Source organism: Mya arenaria, chromosome 12 (genome assembly GCF_026914265.1).
Source record: "Mya arenaria isolate MELC-2E11 chromosome 12, ASM2691426v1".
NCBI classification, from domain to species: domain Eukaryota; kingdom Metazoa; phylum Mollusca; class Bivalvia; order Myida; family Myidae; genus Mya; species Mya arenaria.
The window spans coordinates 29,020,402-29,037,384 of NC_069133.1; the positions used below are offsets into that span (position 1 = coordinate 29,020,402).

Here is a 16,983-nt window from a genome sequence, read left to right on the forward strand (position 1 = left end):
CTCGGATGCAAGAATAAAATTAATGGCCTCAAGCCACCTTAAACATGATTTTTTTTTTTATTCTAGATGGCAGCCAAAATGAAAACCAAATTGTATGAAGTCTTCAATTTACTTTAAATTGAGTGTTGATGCTTTGATTAAACCAATTATCACTGAAACCCACATATGCCTAAATTTTACAGTACACATCAATTGCCGGTGGAAGTAAAAATGTTTCTTTATTTAATATCACATAGAGCCCTTTCATTTAGAACCAGCAATATGCTTTTTTTTACGACAATATCTGACTTACCAAGCTGGTCAGCCCGGGCGTTCTGTTCAGACAGCTGGTGTTCGATGGCTGAGCTCAGTTTCTTGTTTGATGAGGTCAGGGTCTCTATTGCCGTCTCTATTGGACTCACCTTGTACTGCATTATAGTTGACACAATATGTTTAGCAATAAAAGTATCTTCTACTGTATATAAAACTAGCTTGCTGTTGTTTGCTGAAGGTGTAAGAAGCAACAAGTTCAAAATAAAGGCACAATACTTCCATGAAACAAACATTGCATACCAGTTCACCTAGTGTATACATTCAAGAAGTATACCTCACATATATATCACAAACAACAATGGAAACAGGAATTGGTTATTATCTTAAGTTTTGCTGCCAATGTAAGTGTTCAAGATTCATATCACTAAGGCGTATGTAATGAGCCTTACCACAAATGTCTCAGTGACGGGAAACCAGCAGAGAATGCCTGGCAGCGTTGAGCCAGTGATCAAGTTTGTCTTCTCCTGCCATATGTTCTGAAATGGAAAATAAACCACACACTACAATAGGGGAATCTTGAATGACCCTTAGAATAGTTGATGCTGGTAGGAAAAACCCACTCACTACAATAGGTGAAACATGAACAGCCCTTAGGATGGTTGATATAGTTGTGTCAAACTAACAATAAATCTTTCTTGTGTTTCAAGGTTTTAATTTTTGAGGTGATTATAAATATAACTTTTTAAAATTTTAAGAATATTGGACAGAAAATGTCTTAGATGCAATGTCTGAAACTCATCTACCTTAGATGTAAATTACGAATGTCATACCATAATATTGCTGCCTCCTTCGTCTATTCTCCGAGAGAATGTGAACATTCGCACCACATTCACCTGGTAGTACCTGTAAGTGCATCAGTTACATGTAGCCAAAGACTATGATTTGATCAGAAATATTAGCCACTACATTGCTTTCTAAAGCAGACATGTTTTAACTCAATTCACCCTAAATAGCTTTCTCTTGACCATTTTTTTCCAAAAAAAACAAATATGTCTGGCTTAAATTTGAAATACTAAGATAGAATGGTTAATACTTCTACTTTTTGAGAAAAATCACCACTAAGATGGATGGTACATCCAACCGATCAAATCAGTTCTGATAGATAAATGTTAGAATATCCTGAATAGCATTTAATGATAATCAAGGCTTTTCAAAACAAGTTTAAACATTGCTGTGAGGTTTTGTCTTTGTTTGCAATTTTCATTTGGCTCTCTAAAATTAACCATTTGATGTAGGATTGATCTACCCTGACATCTCATGGCTCTGCTAAGCCAATCCCAATTCACACGGTATGTTACAACTTGTATGATAAAACATAATGTGTGAATTGCTTTTTATATTAGAACCAATAATCTTAGTTATTTAAATGTAAAGGGAGATAATATTAAGCTACCAGGAGAGTTGTCTTACTTGAGAATTTTCTCACTGATGTCAGCTTTGTCGAACTTGGGGTTAAGTTCCATCACCGGAGTAACGGCGTTTACCTGAAGGTCTGTTCAAGGGTCAAGGTCAAATATATCTAGTCGTGGGTAAATATGATGATTCAAAATTCAGACATGCACCATCTGTTATAAGCTTAATCTTTAAGTGCATATGGCACATACTGCCTTTGCAATGGTAACAGAACAAGAGACTTTTGACAACAAACTAGTGAATAAAATTGCTGATTAATCGAAAAGAGATGTGATTTATTTTATATGGCTGATTATGGAAATGGGCTAAAAATGAAAAACTACCAATAATGTGTACTATTTAATTTGAGTTGAATGCAGACCAGGTAAACTATTTGTATAACAATGACTGCTATACAGTATGCACCAGTTAAGAAATAATCACTTTTTATTTCATTTAAATGATTGTTTTGCTGGAAAAGTGGGATTTGAAAATATCATTTTTAGAACACATTATACATTTTACATCTGCTGATAAAGACTTTTTTATCATGAGGATTAATGCATTGTAAACTTTATGAAATGACAACATATATGTTGTATGTTTCAAAATGACTACCATTGAGGAAAAAGCAAATGAAAAATGTGAAATGAAATATAGAATTTATCCTGTGCCTCCTCAGTTTTTCAAATATGTGCCTGTGAAACTAATGATGAATTGTTCCTGGCCTGTATGTTTCTGAATGATGTACATGAGTGGTGCATTGACTGCTTGTAGATTCCATGTATTGACTTCATTTGTAAATTTACATGATGTAGCTGGGAGTACAATTGAGGGCAGTGGTGCCTGACAGAGGTCTGAACAGTTATTTTTAATTGGCCCTGCTAGGTTATTTTTAATTGGCCCGACCAGAATCATAAATAACGGTGTGATAGAAGGATACATTGTTTGTGAGATTCTTTCAGTTCCTCAGATGGAGCATTCAATGTCTTCATCAACTGAAAGGAAAACCAATCACAACTGTATAAAATGAGAGTAACATGAAATGTAACAAGACTACAAAATCAAATACAGCATCTCATAAAGCACATACAAGAAAAGCCCATACTGCATCTTGACTTTAAAGAAAGTCAAGCTTACACCATACAATATCATGAACAAGATGTCTTGATAGGTAGCTATGTTTTACCCATCAAAATTGGAGAGCAGAGTTGTTTTTTTTTCTCAGCTCCTGACTGTATGTATTTTTAGCAATTGACAATTTTACAAGGGCAAGAACAAAACGCATTGCAGAATGATGCCTACCTCTGCATTAGGGAAGAGTGTCTGCATTCGGCCACTGAAGTCCTGTAATCGTTCATACTCCTTCCCTCGGTAAATAAGCACCTTATTCTGTAATATAATACATAATCGTTCATACTCCTTCCCTCGGTAGATTAACATCTTATTTTGTAATATAATACACAATTGCTCATACACCTCATTTTGTAATATTATAAAATCAAGAGTGCCAACTTTAACAAAAAATGCCCATCCTAATTTTAGGACACCAAGTTTGGTGATATATGGTTTAATGTTAAGCCAAATTAAGACAGTTTTTGCCAATTCAAGGGTTATAAATCAGTGAGTGACAGATGCGACATGGCTGATTATCAAACCTGACCAAGATATTTTGCCCTTACAAATTCTGACCAAACTTGGTGATGATTGGACATAGGCTTCTCAAGTGATTGATGAGACAAGACCAATTTTAGGTAATTTCTATCATTAAAGAGTGATAACTCTTGAATGACTCAATCAAGACAGCTGGTTATCAAACTTGTTGGAGATATTATGCCCATACACATTATGACCAAATTTGGTGATGATTGGACAAAGGCTTCTAAAGTATTGAGTCCAAGTAATTTCTGTTCTTAAAGGCAGAGAGCTTGTGGAGAGATGGCTGGTTATCAAACTTGTTAGAGATATTATGCAGAATTCCTAACTATTGTGGTAATTAAACAAAGCCTTCAAATGTTATTGAACAGAAAATACTAATTTTAGTAAATTTCTTCAATCAAAGGGCAATAACTCTTAAGTGACTAGAGTGATTTGGCTGGTTATTGAACATGTCAAAGATATTTTGCCTATACACATTCTGACTAAATTTAGTGATAGTTGGAAAAGGCTTCTTAAGTGGTTGAGTGGACAACATACTGGACACCATGTGTGTACCTGCAGAAATGAGGGGAATCCCATGCCATAGTATCCTACACGGAAGTACTCCGGGTCCGGCCTCATCTCACGCATTATGTTCTCGAACAACGACGCCTGCTTCCTCTGTCAACATACAATTTTAACCGTGTATTTTAATTTTGAATCTTGTATAAATGCAACAATTCTCATATGTATTAAAATCATACACGTTAATACAAAAATTTTTGGACCATGCATCAATCGAAATGAGGCAATTTATACTGTGAAGTCAAATACTTACAAGAATGAAGCTGAGTTTCTCATAGTCAAAGAGGTCGTTCTCGTAGATGCGGGCAATCTCCTGACACAGCTCAATACCCATCTCCCACATCTACAAACACATGTCTCCATTGAATACATCTTTGTTATAGGCCAAGACAACACATTATTTATAATACATTTAATATCAATGATGTGACAATGGGAATGAAATCTAGATACAGGCAATGTAAACTAATGATTATATAAATGAAAAGGAGTATATGGACATGATGATATAGAAGATTGGTGCTGAATGTACTGCTGTTCTTTCAAGCTTATGCTAAAACAAGAGCTGTCACAATATGTGACGAATGCCCCTGAATGTGACATTGACCTATGAACAAGGTCAGTACATGAAAAGTTGATCTTGCCATTACGTGTCAAATACATATGGCAGGCTATTTTAAATTGCCTCTAAACATAAAAAATACCACCTATACTTGACAACCTACACTGTTATGTCCTTATAAGCAGCATTCCATTGTGAATAAACACCTAATTGTGACCTTGAACTTAGAAGTATGGACACGGGTCTTGCACGTGACACGTCGTCTTGGTATGTCGGACACATGTGGCAAGTCATTTTAAAATCTGTTCATACAAGAGAAAGTTACAGCCCGGACACGACAACCTATACTCTATGTCCTTATATGCAGCACTCCATTGTGAATAAACACTAAGTGTGACCTTGACCTTTGAGGCAGGGACACAGGTCTTGCACGCGACACGTCGTCTTGGTATGTGGAACACATGTGGCAAGTTATTTTAAAATCTGTCCATACAAGGGAAAGTTACAGCCCGGACATGACAACCTTTACTCTATGTCTTTATATGCAGCACTCCATTGTGAATAAACACTTAAGTGTGACCTTGACCTAAGAGGTAGGGACACGGGTCTTGCACGCGACAGGTCGTCTTGGTATGTTGAACACATGTGGCAAGTTATTTTAAAATCTGTCCATACAAGGGAAAGTAACAGCCCGGACACGACAACCTATACTCTATGTCCTATATGCAGCACTCCATTGTGAATAAACACTAAGTGTGACCTTGACCTTAGAGGTAGGGACACAGGTCTTGCACGCAACATGTCGCCTTGGTATGTGGAACACATGTGGCAAGTTATTTTAAAATCTGTCCATACAAGGGAAAGTAACAGCCCGGACACGACAACCTATACTCTATGTCCTATATGCAGCACTCCATTGTGAATAAACACTAAGTGTGACCTTGACCTTAGAGGTAGGGACACGGGTCTTGCACGTGACACGTCGTCTTGGTATGTGGAACACATGTCGCAAGTTATTTTAATATCTGTCCATACAAGGGAAAGTTACAGCCCGGACACGAGTTATTGAGCCGGACACACGGACGGACGTTGCGATTTTAATATGCCCACCTGGGGCATAAAAATAATTTTTGTAATATTCTCATTACAAGATGCTAAGAAACATTACATAATATTCCACAGGCTTAACTAAATGTAACTAAGTATGCTCTGAGTGATATGATGGACTATCTGATCATTTTCACATAATAGGGCATGAGCATGTTTCAGTATTATTGTGTTTAATGTTAAACCTTAATCATTAATTCAATCAACACTGACCTTTCCCTTCTCAAAGTAGTTTATGACGTGGTGGTACAACATCTCCTTCAGCTCCTGGTGTGTGCGGGCGTCTGGGAATCGCTCAGACTCCAGTATCACTGGCAATGGGTCCTTACTCCACTATCAGGAAAGAGAAATACTTCGCATAAATAATAAATATATGGTTTAAACATCAATAAGTAATTCCCTTTGTATTACTGTTTTTTAGATGAAGAATTTTAGCAATATATAACATTACCAGTGATATTCAATAACCACAAGCCCAAAACCCCGAATCAAGCCTGGGCTTGTTACATGCCATTTTGGGGTTGTGGGCTAAAGGCAATAGTGTTCAGGCTTGTTCAGAACAAATACTCACAGTGAGCAGATTTGCATAGAGCATGAGGGTGTAGGCGGCCTCGGTGTAGTTGTCACACTCGAGATGCATGGCTGACAGCTTGTGGAGGTACCGCACATACATTTCCCGACGTCCTATCTCGTTGTAGAAGTCCTGGAATATAATTTGGCAACATGCATTTAAAGGGACTCTCATAATTATCATCATCATGGTCATCCCTCCAACAAGGGGGGTTTGGGGGTTACCGATTTTCTAATTTCACATAAAACCCTGTTAATATATTTTATGTTCTCATAATAGCTTTCTCTTAGAAAATAGATTATTCATATCCCATGTAGAGAGAAATGAGCCATACTAGCAGATTGACTATGCAGCTCATACGATGATCCTTGATCTCATCTTGGATGATGTGTCGATACTCAAGCAGTCGCTGTAACAGTTTACTGACCATCTCAACAAACTCCAGGCCAGGCTTGCGTAGCTTCTCTGACTGGTTACATGCTTGGAATAGCCTGAAAAATAGAACACATTATAGGACCTGCGAATGGGTAATTCTGCACTCATGCATCACATCAGACTTAAAGTAATACAGATGTGTATGTACTGTTCATCCCCCCTTTCTTCAATGTATGATATGTCTTTGAATACTTTCATGCAAACACCTTCCCTCCTCACCAACCCATTGTCTAAATGTAACATATATTTAAGCCTGTCCTTGAACATCTGCATATACTGCTCATCCCTCTCCCCTGTACTCCCTCCCCCAAGGTAAGATATACATATGTGTCTTTGAACAGCTGCATATACTGCTCATCCCCCTCCCCTGTTTTCCCTCCCCCAAGTAAGATATACATACGTGTCTTTGAACAGCTGCATATACTGCTCATCCCCGCTCCCCTGTACTCCCTCCCCCAAGGTAAGATATACATATATGTCTTTGAACAGTTGCATATACTGCTCATTCCCCCCTCCCCTGTACTCCCTCCCCAAAGTAAGATATATTTACGTGTCTTTGAACAGCTGCATTTACTGCTCTTCCCCCTTTCCACTGTATTCCCTCCCCCAAGTAAGATATACATGTGTATTTGAACAGCTGCATATACTGCTCATCCCCCTCCCCTGTATTCCCTCCCCCAAGTAAGATATACATACGTGTCCTTGAACAGCTGCATATACTGCTCTTCCCCCTTTCCACTGTATTCCCTCCCCCAAGTAAGATATACATATGTGTCTTTGAACAGCTGCATATACTGCTCATCCCCCCTCCCCTGTATTCCCTCCCCGAAGTAAGATATACATACGTGTCTTTGAACAGTTGCATATACTGCTCTTCCCCCTTTCCACTGTATTCCCTCCCCCAAGTAAGATATACATACGCATCTTTGAATTGTTGCATATACTGCTCATCCCCCCTCCCCTGTATTCCCTCCCCCCAAGTAAGATATACATACGTGTCTTTGAACAGTTGCATATACTGCTCATTCCCCTCCCCTGTATTCCCTCCCCCAAGTAAGATATACATACGCATCTTTGAACAGCTGCATATACTGCTCATCCCCCCCTCCCCTGTATTCCCTCCCCCAAGGTAAGATATACATACGTGTCTTTGAACAGCTGCATATACTGCTCATCCCCCTCCCCTGTACTCCCTCCCCCAAGGTAAGATATACATATGTGTCTTTGAACAGCTGCATATACTGCTCATCCCCCCCTCCCCTGTACTCCCTCCCCAAAGTAAGATATACATACGTGTCTTTGAACAGCTGCATATACTGCTCATCGCCCTCCCCTGTATTCCCTCCCCCAAGTAAGATATACATATGTGTCTTTGAACAGCTGCATATACTGCTCATCCCCCTCCCCTGTATTCCTTCCCCCAGGTAAGATATACATACGTGTCTTTGAACAGCTGCATATACTGCTCATCCCCCCGTCCCCCTTCTACCAGGGCATCCATCTGGTTGATCATCTCTGTCTCCACCTGTTCAACAAAACATATTTATTGCAGATTGTATGTTGGTTTTCTTTATTTTAAACATAAAACTAACTTATCAGGTAATAGCATTTACCTATTGAAGTTAATACATATTATTTGCATCTCAAACAGTCAGCAGCTTTTCAATATCTAAGTGACCAATTTCCATGGCATTTCTTTATATTTGGGCTTCAAATATTTTGACACATAATGCAAAACACATTATACTTGGAAAAGAATATTATGTTCTTACATCCTTGAAGTTTCCTTTAATGCCCCCTCCTCGAACTGGATGGTTGAATTCACACATCATCATGTCATAGAATATCGGTAATGTTGCCTTCCTCATTTCTGTACACCAGAAACACAATTAACATGTAAAATAGTATACAAATTAATACATCAATGGCCAAAATGCAGTAGAAGAAACACAACAGCTTTAATGGCTAAGTCTTGAGACATGAAAATGAGTCAATTGCAGTCAACGTGAAGGTTTAATATACAAAACCTTAAAGCTTTACAATCACAGATGCAAAAAATGAAACAAGAAGATCAAGGTTGGATTAAAAGGATAAAAGCAGCCTCTAGTGCATAAACACAGTTGTTTTTTAAGATTTAATCTGGCATCCTAGTCTTTGACCATGAATGACCCAAAGCTAAACTTGTTGGTCATTTCATTAATAATTCTCAATAATTTTTAGAAGCATAGGTCTGAATTGTGGCCTGTAATTGCAGACCGCGCTAAATGAAATAGTCAGTCCATGGGTTCAAAACAAAACAGAGGAAGAAGCCATTTCAAATTGGCAGCTAAGCTGAAAAGAAACTTGTAATGGACCAGTCGCCATAATTAATTTGTTGGAGTTAATAAATTATTATTAAATTAAATAATGCAACCATGTGCTTATATTTTATGACAGAATATAATCCTATTATTGGTCAACTGATTTTATTCCAAATTGTATTCAAGATCATCTGTGACTGTGCAGCTTTGAAGACAATAGTATGGAGCAGGCAAACACACAATAAACAATGGGTTCTGACCTGTCTCCGGAATTAGTGTCATCTCCAGCAACGGTCCGACCATCTCTGGGATAAACGCTATCTTGTTGGGACCTACAGCAAAAATAATGAGGTTCTTGAAATTGTATTTTTTACTAGTTTTAAATCCAATGCAATCAATAATAACCTTTTGTTTTAGATTGATACATAATTAAATACTTTTTTTACAAATATTAACTTTCTACATGAAGTATTTTTCTAAAATAATAAAGATTCCCTTCTTTTTCATATTTTGACACCAAGGTATATATCTTTCTCAATATGAGCATTAACAAAATCTCACCAAGGCTGATCCACATGTCTCGTATTTCAAAGCCCATCTCTCGCCGCATATCACCATACTGCGAAATGATCTTGTTGCGCTTGGTTGAAGAAAAGTTCTCCAACTGGAGATGTGGCTGGGTGAGGAAGGCGATGGCGCAGTGGAAGAAGTTGTTCCACAGCTGCTCCTTAAATGGCTTGGAGAAGCGGTCGTTGATTGTGTGGGAGAAACACCTCAGTGCTCGCAGTATTATGCTGGTTAAGTAAAATTTGATCATTTGTATATTACTATAATCTTTTTTATTTAAAACAACTTTGAGAAAAGTTATTACAGAATAATAAATTAACCCTTTAGCGCATGTATACGAGATAGGCCGACATAGCTCATTAAGCAGATGTAAACGCATCTGGCCGACCCTATACACTACTGGATGTAAACGCATCTCCCGCATATTTCAATAGGGTCATTTCAATACTTCAATATTGCATCTTTCTTTTTGTAAACAATATCCCGGATGTTTATAAAGCTGAAGATTAACCTTTTGTGTATTGATTTTCCCTCGAAAATGTCGTCTGCTAAAACTTGAAGGTCATTATTTATACTGCCAATCACAGGTGTGAGATCCTACTGTGACGTAATAAAACCTCGAGGAATGGCAGTACTGTACAGTATGGAATTTCCCCCAAAACATTGATGCGTAAATCAATGAAATTATTATGTCAGTTTAATTTACCATTGAAATCAATAAAGATAATAATTATTTGTAGATAATATTTTGTGTTACAAACAATAGAAACAATAAGTAGCTGAGAAAATGATGAGTAAATTTTCTGCTGAGCTAATCGATGGCCAGCATGGTTCCGGTCGTAAAATAGGTCAAGTAAACAACATTTGTGCAAGCGTTTGATGATTTTGATCTTTTTATTCATTACTTGGAAAACATTTATCTGCTTTCTTTTTGTAAAGAATTTTATGAGGGGGTAATAAAGTTAAACAGACACTCTGGACTGGATCTCTCAGCTGGATGACACCGGATATTCCTGCCACATTTCTGTGTATTATACACAAGAACATCAATTGTCTGCTTTTTAATCCAGATGTGTCTTTTTTATGATAGGGGTAATAAAATTTAGATCGATCCCAGCATATTATTACCCTTTGATTTAATGCAATTATGACATCTCAAAGAAATGTTACAATTCCATCTTGGAAATGCATTCACAGATGAAATAAAAGAATTTTATATTTCATCATTGACACCATTTATTAGATAAATTAATTACCTATAAAAAATGTATTCACATAAAATTTGGAAACAATTATTTGGAGTAATATTGATTTTAAGGTCATACTGCTGTATTCATTTGCTCATTTTCGAATATCCTGAAAAGTACCTATACAGATAAGGACTGCTTATCAGTAAGATGGCTATTGACTGGGAGGTGTAATCTGGCCACTTGTCTATGTGCTAAAGGGTTAATAGCTCTTGTTGGCATGATGTTCTGCGAGAGTGTGGTCATGTATTGTAGTGGGAAACCAGTGTTCCTGTAGGAAACTCACTTTTCGGGCTTGGTGACCAAAATCAAAACTCACATGCGCCCAGGCCAGAAGTCGAACCCAGGTCACTTAGATAAGAAGCAAGTGCACTAACAACTGAGCTAACTCGACAAGTAATTAAAACACTACTCACCTGTTTTGCAGCATGATCATTTCCATCCAGTCCATCTGGTACACACTATCCTATAACACACATAAAACACAATATCTTACAATGATTCAGAATGATACTGACTACAAACATCTTACAATGCTTCAGTATGATACAGACTACAAACATCATACAATGCTTCAGTACGATACCGACTACAAACATCTTACAATGCTTCAGTACGATACAGACTACAAACATCTTACAATGCTTCAATATGATACAGACTACAAACATCTTACGATGCTTCAGTATGATACAGACTACAAACATCTTACGATGCTTCAGTATGATACAGAATACAAACATCTTACAATGATTCAGAATGATACAGAATACAAACATCTTACAATGATTCAGTACGCTACTGACTACAAACATCTTACAATGATTCAGTACGATACTGACTACAAACATCTTACAATGATTCAGAATGATACAGAATACAAACATCCTACAATGATTCAGTATGCTACTGACTACAAACATCTTACAATGATTCAGTATGATACTGACTACAAACATCTTACAATGATTCAGTATGATACTGACTACAAACATCTTACAATGATTCAGTATGATACTGACTACAAACATCTTACAATGATTCAGTATGATACTGACTACAAACATCTTACAATGATTCAGTATGATACAGACTACAAACATCTTACAATGATTCAGTATGATACTGACTACAAACATCTTACAATTATTCAGTATGCTACTGACTACAAACACCTTACAATGATTCAGTATGCTACTGACTACAAACATCTTACAATGATTCAGTATGCTACTGACTACAAACATCTTACAATGATTCAGTATGCTACTTACTACAAACATCTTACAATGATTCAGTATGATACTGACTACAAACATCTTACAATGATTCAGAATGATACAGAATACAAACATCCTACAATGATTCAGTATGCTACTGACTACAAACATCTTACAATGATTCAGTATGATACTGACTACAAACATCTTACAATGATTCAGAATGATACAGAATACAAACATCCTACAATGATTCAGTATGCTACTGACTATAAACATCCTACAATGATTCAGTATGCTACTGACTACAAACATCTTACAATGATTCAGTATGATACTGACTACAAACAAACATAGCACAAAATTATACTAAATATTGACTTTAGAAACATTGTTTTGTAGTAAAAGAAGACTAATAATGATGGTTTACCATCAAACTGCTAAAAGAACAAGAATTTGTGTTATGGCAGTATACAACCTATTATGGTGATAAACATCCTTAAATGGTGGTATATAACCTATACTATTTGTATCTAACCTGTATGAGTGTCTGGAAGAGCATCATGATCTCCATTAGAAAGTCTTCAAGGTCGGTGGGCAGGGTGAACTTGGTGATGTAGTGGTTGTAGTGGGTCTCTGTCATCTGTCTCAGGATGTTCAACAACACTGCCACACAGTCACCCTGCAACAACAACACGATGATGATGATGATGATAATAAATATGTTGGTTAATAAAGTAAGAGTCACATCCACATTTTATCACATTCACATTCAAAGTTTATTTTACATTAAATATCAGTATTCATGGGCTCGAGCAAACACATAATTATAGAAGTTTCACTATTTACTTTTTTCTTCTTCTTTTTGCTCTTCCTTAGTTTCAAGAATCTTAATTTTTGAGGGAAAACAAAAAAGATAGTATAATTTGCTATCAAAGACGATTTTCTGAAAGCTTTAGTTTAATCAAGAAATTTTTGTGTCACATTGTCATTAAGGCCACAAGCTTGTAATTGTTTTAACAAGTATGACCAAAACGATATATGATGTCTTTACCGTAAATGACTGGGTATAAGACGATAAGGGGTATTAGACGCAGGGAAAAAAATCTGTGAAAAGTCCGAGAAAAAAACTTTTAATCTATGTTTTTGGTTAAAAGACGCATAGAAAAAATGTCAAAATCGTCCGGCATTTTCTACCACCATGTTTGTTGACAGTGACAAAAAATTTTTTTTCGTGAAAATGGCGATGGTTGTCTTTAAAACCATACAACCATACTGTCGAGAATGAAAAGTTATGTTATGCAAAAAATATTTTGACAGTGCCCAACTTTGCTTTTTTATATGTTAGTTTGATTATTGTTTAATTCAATTTATTATTCAAAATAATATTGAATACCGTAATTCACAAGAGTTCGGACACCATAAATTAATTATTATTTTCGCTCTCCGAATACATAGAAAATTATCATTTTCACATTTTATTTACATGTTTGTTTAACCTGCCTTTTTTCTTCATGTTTGCTTTTTACCACTTATTAATTTATCCGTAGTAATCAATGGTCATAAACTTATTTATTACGCCTATAAGTGTAAATCCTTCATCAAGTTAATTAAAACACCATTTTATACATGCACTGAACTGAATAAACACATTCTAACGGCTTCAGATCAAAGAGTCACACTGTGTGACGTCACATAACTTACAGTTATACCCACGAGGATCTCGTGGAGAGCATGGACATTGCTATGCAGGATTAATGTATAACTGTACGATAATTGCTTCATATAGTCTATAAGTGTGGTACAAGTTTGAAAGCTTATTGGCAGATCGTTTTACAAACATGCCATGTCGATGTTTTCTTAATCCCTTGATTGCCCTTGTTGTTTGTTTAATCCTCAAATAAATATATCACACTTCCTTTTCAACAGGCAATAAATCGTTTAGGATGGGTAGTAACTAATTAAATTGTCACAGTGGTGTATACAGTTAGGTAATCTAGCCATGCATTGTAAAGATAAAAATCAATAATCTTCGTCTGTGAAACTTGGTAACTATGAAAGTTATGATTGATGTCCTTTGGGTGTCCGAAAATTAGGTACGCAAAATAAATTATTTTGGGAAATAATTATGGGTGTCCAAATATTTAGAGTGTCCGACCTCTTAGGTGAATTACGATAACTTTAATCGAAAAATATTTTTGTTGAAATTATAAACCTCTTACGATATACCGTATCCCGATCTTCAACTGCCGTTTTAACCCGTATATACTCGATCAATATGACGCGAGTAACATCCCTTTCTACATAAATCTAAACAAACTCTCGGCTTGAAATTGACCTCAGAAAAAAAGTTCAAAAAATTGTTACTGGGTATTATACGCAGGCATTTTTTTGCATCAAAATCTGAGGAAAAAAAGTGCGTCTAATACCCAGTCATTTACGGTAATCTTGTAACGACATAATGTATATGAATTTTTTAAACGCTTACAAGTCAAGTCAACCTATACAGGTAGGTAAAATGAGATCAATTTCAGCAAAATAGTTTTACTTCATGCAAAATAAAAATGCAATTGCACACAACATGATAACAAAAACACTCGCAATTGAATATCAGTGTTCATTCATTGTTTTCAGTTTGCAAAGGGACATAACTCAAACATTAATAAATCCAGAGTTTAGGCGTTTGCAATACATGAACTTTCAAGTGAGATCTTGAACTGGTTCTGAGTTATGGCCACAGTTAATGTTTTGCACAACAAGGCCAATGATGCCAATGATGGTGGCTACGACACCAAGGCTATGACAAAACCTGGACTCAAATATACCTGTACAAAGCAAAATATCACTGGATGATACTAAGTTTGCTAAAGCATTGTTTACATTTTTACTATATGTATTATTAAAATTCTGTGCATGCATGATAGTATTGTAAAAATCTTAAATATGAAAGCAAACTATTAATGCAAGTTATTCTGACATTTTCAATATAACTTTATAACTAATAAATAACCTGTCTATCACTAGTATAATCATTGTAAATAACAAAACTTCAATATTCACCAAACATTTCAAACATTAAAACATAAAACAGGCAAAACTAAATCAAATCATAATGCAAGAAAAAAAGACATTCACATTACAACGGACTCTGTTTAGCATGTGCTCAATAGATACTGTGGGGTTTTTTAAGTATGAATTTACAGCAAAATGGGAAAAATATATTATATCAAAAATAATGCATTTGGAGTGAATCACAAGGCATTCAAACAACAGACAGAGTGCGATGACTGAGCATATTTACATACAAGAAAACGTCCTGGGCCCCTGTGCTGAAATGGGGCATGGAGGTTCGAAAGTTTGGTAATTTAGTGATGCTTCAATAAATGTATAGTGCATTTTCTAAGCAAAGATGAATATATGCATAAATAACAATGAATGAAACATTTTGGCAAAATGAGTGCTCTATAAAACCCCGATAAAACAACATTTGTCATATTACTGAAACAGAATGTAAAACAAGAGCTGTCACAGTATGTGGCGAATGCCCCCGAATGTGACATTGACCTATGAACAAGGTCAGTACATGAAAAGTTGATCTTGCCTTTACGTGTCAAATACATATGGGCAAGTTATTTTAAAATGCCTCTGAACATAAAAAAATACCACCCATACTTGACAACCTACACTGTTATGTCCTTATATTCAGAATTCCCTTGTGAATAAACACTTAGTGTATCTTTCACCTTAGAGGTAGGGACATGGGTCTTGCACACGACACATCGTCTTGGTATGTCGGACACATGTGGCAAGTCATTTTAAAATCTGTCCATACAAGGGAAAGTAACAGCCCAGACACGACAACCTATACTTTATGTCCTTATATGCAGCACTCCATTGTGAATAAACACCTTAGTGTGACCTTGACCTTAGAGGTAAGGGCACAGGTCTTGCACGCGACACGTCATCTTGGTATGTGAAACATGTGGCAAGTTATTGTAAAATCTGTCCATACAAGAGAAAGTTACAGCCCGGACACGACAACCTATCCTCTATGTCCTTATATGCAGCACTCCATTGTGAATAAACACTAAGTGTGACCTTGACCTTTGCGGCAGGGACACGGGTCTTGCACGCGACACGTCGTCTTGGTATGTGGAACACATGTGGCATGTTATTTTAAAATCTGTCCATACAAGGGAAAGTTACAGCCCGGACACGACAACCTATACTCTATGTCCTTATATGCAGCAATCCATTGTGGATAAACACTAAGTGTGACCTTGACCTTAGAGGTAGGGACATGGGTCTTGCACGTGACACGTCTTCTTGGTATGTTGAACACATGTGGCAAGTTATTTTAAAATCTGTCCATACAAGGGAAAGTTACAGCCTGGACACGACAACCTATACTTTATGTCCTTATATGCAGCACTCCATTGTGAATAAACACTAAGTGTGACCTTGACCTTTGAGGCAGGGACACGAGTCTTGCACGCGACACATTGTCTTGTAATGTGGAACACATGTGGCAAGTTATTTTAAAATCTGTCCATACAAGAGAAAGTTACAGCCCTGACACGACAACCTATACTCTATGTCCTTATATGCAGCACTCCATTGTGAATAAACACTAAGTGTGACCTTGACCTTTGAGGTAGGGACACGGGTCTTGCAAGCGACACGTCGTCTTGGTATGTGGAACACATGTGGCAAGTCATTTTAAAATCTGTCCATACAAGGGAAAGTTACAGAGCCTGACGGACGTACGGACGGTGCGATTTTAATATGCCCACCTTCGGGGGCATAAAAATGCTACACTGCCTATAGAAAGAACGAGAACCTTCACTCAGAAATGATAATTCTATTACATTTCATATTGCATATATGCTGCACATTAATACGTTATAAACGAAGCTAGTATGATACAATAATGTACTAGTGACGTGAGCGTGAAGTCGTAATAAGTCTAGCTTCAGTCTGAGCAACTGATACAAAATCATAAACTTCTACGTCTCATACAAGAGCACCAAAGGCAAATACTAATGAT

The 16,983-nt window shown here is 36.6% G+C and overlaps 1 protein-coding gene across 14 annotated transcripts in view; it reads right to left on the bottom strand.

The window, feature by feature from the left end:
• LOC128211515 (dedicator of cytokinesis protein 1-like) overlaps nucleotides 1-16,983 on the bottom strand; it is a 78,410-nt gene that overhangs the window by 22,743 nt on the left and 38,684 nt on the right. For 13 of the 14 annotated variants that reach the window (XM_052916395.1, XM_052916392.1, XM_052916402.1 and 10 more), the window contains 17 exons: nucleotides 12,475-12,618; nucleotides 11,133-11,182; nucleotides 9,464-9,696; nucleotides 9,163-9,234; nucleotides 8,375-8,472; nucleotides 8,042-8,127; nucleotides 6,502-6,658; nucleotides 6,168-6,299; nucleotides 5,810-5,929; nucleotides 4,181-4,270; nucleotides 3,919-4,023; nucleotides 3,010-3,096; nucleotides 2,648-2,702; nucleotides 1,723-1,804; nucleotides 1,083-1,155; nucleotides 702-788; nucleotides 293-407 (listed from right to left, as the gene is read on the bottom strand). In XM_052916395.1, the coding sequence (XP_052772355.1) occupies nucleotides 293-407; nucleotides 702-788; nucleotides 1,083-1,155; nucleotides 1,723-1,804; nucleotides 2,648-2,702; nucleotides 3,010-3,096; nucleotides 3,919-4,023; nucleotides 4,181-4,270; nucleotides 5,810-5,929; nucleotides 6,168-6,299; nucleotides 6,502-6,658; nucleotides 8,042-8,127; nucleotides 8,375-8,472; nucleotides 9,163-9,234; nucleotides 9,464-9,696; nucleotides 11,133-11,182; nucleotides 12,475-12,618 (1,786 nt within the window). Of the gene's footprint in view, nucleotides 1-292; nucleotides 408-701; nucleotides 789-1,082; nucleotides 1,156-1,722; nucleotides 1,805-2,647; nucleotides 2,703-3,009; nucleotides 3,097-3,918; nucleotides 4,024-4,180; nucleotides 4,271-5,809; nucleotides 5,930-6,167; nucleotides 6,300-6,501; nucleotides 6,659-8,041; nucleotides 8,128-8,374; nucleotides 8,473-9,162; nucleotides 9,235-9,463; nucleotides 9,697-11,132; nucleotides 11,183-12,474; nucleotides 12,619-15,241; nucleotides 15,266-16,983 lie in introns of all 14 variants that reach the window. The other variant, XM_052916391.1, reaches the window with a different exon arrangement.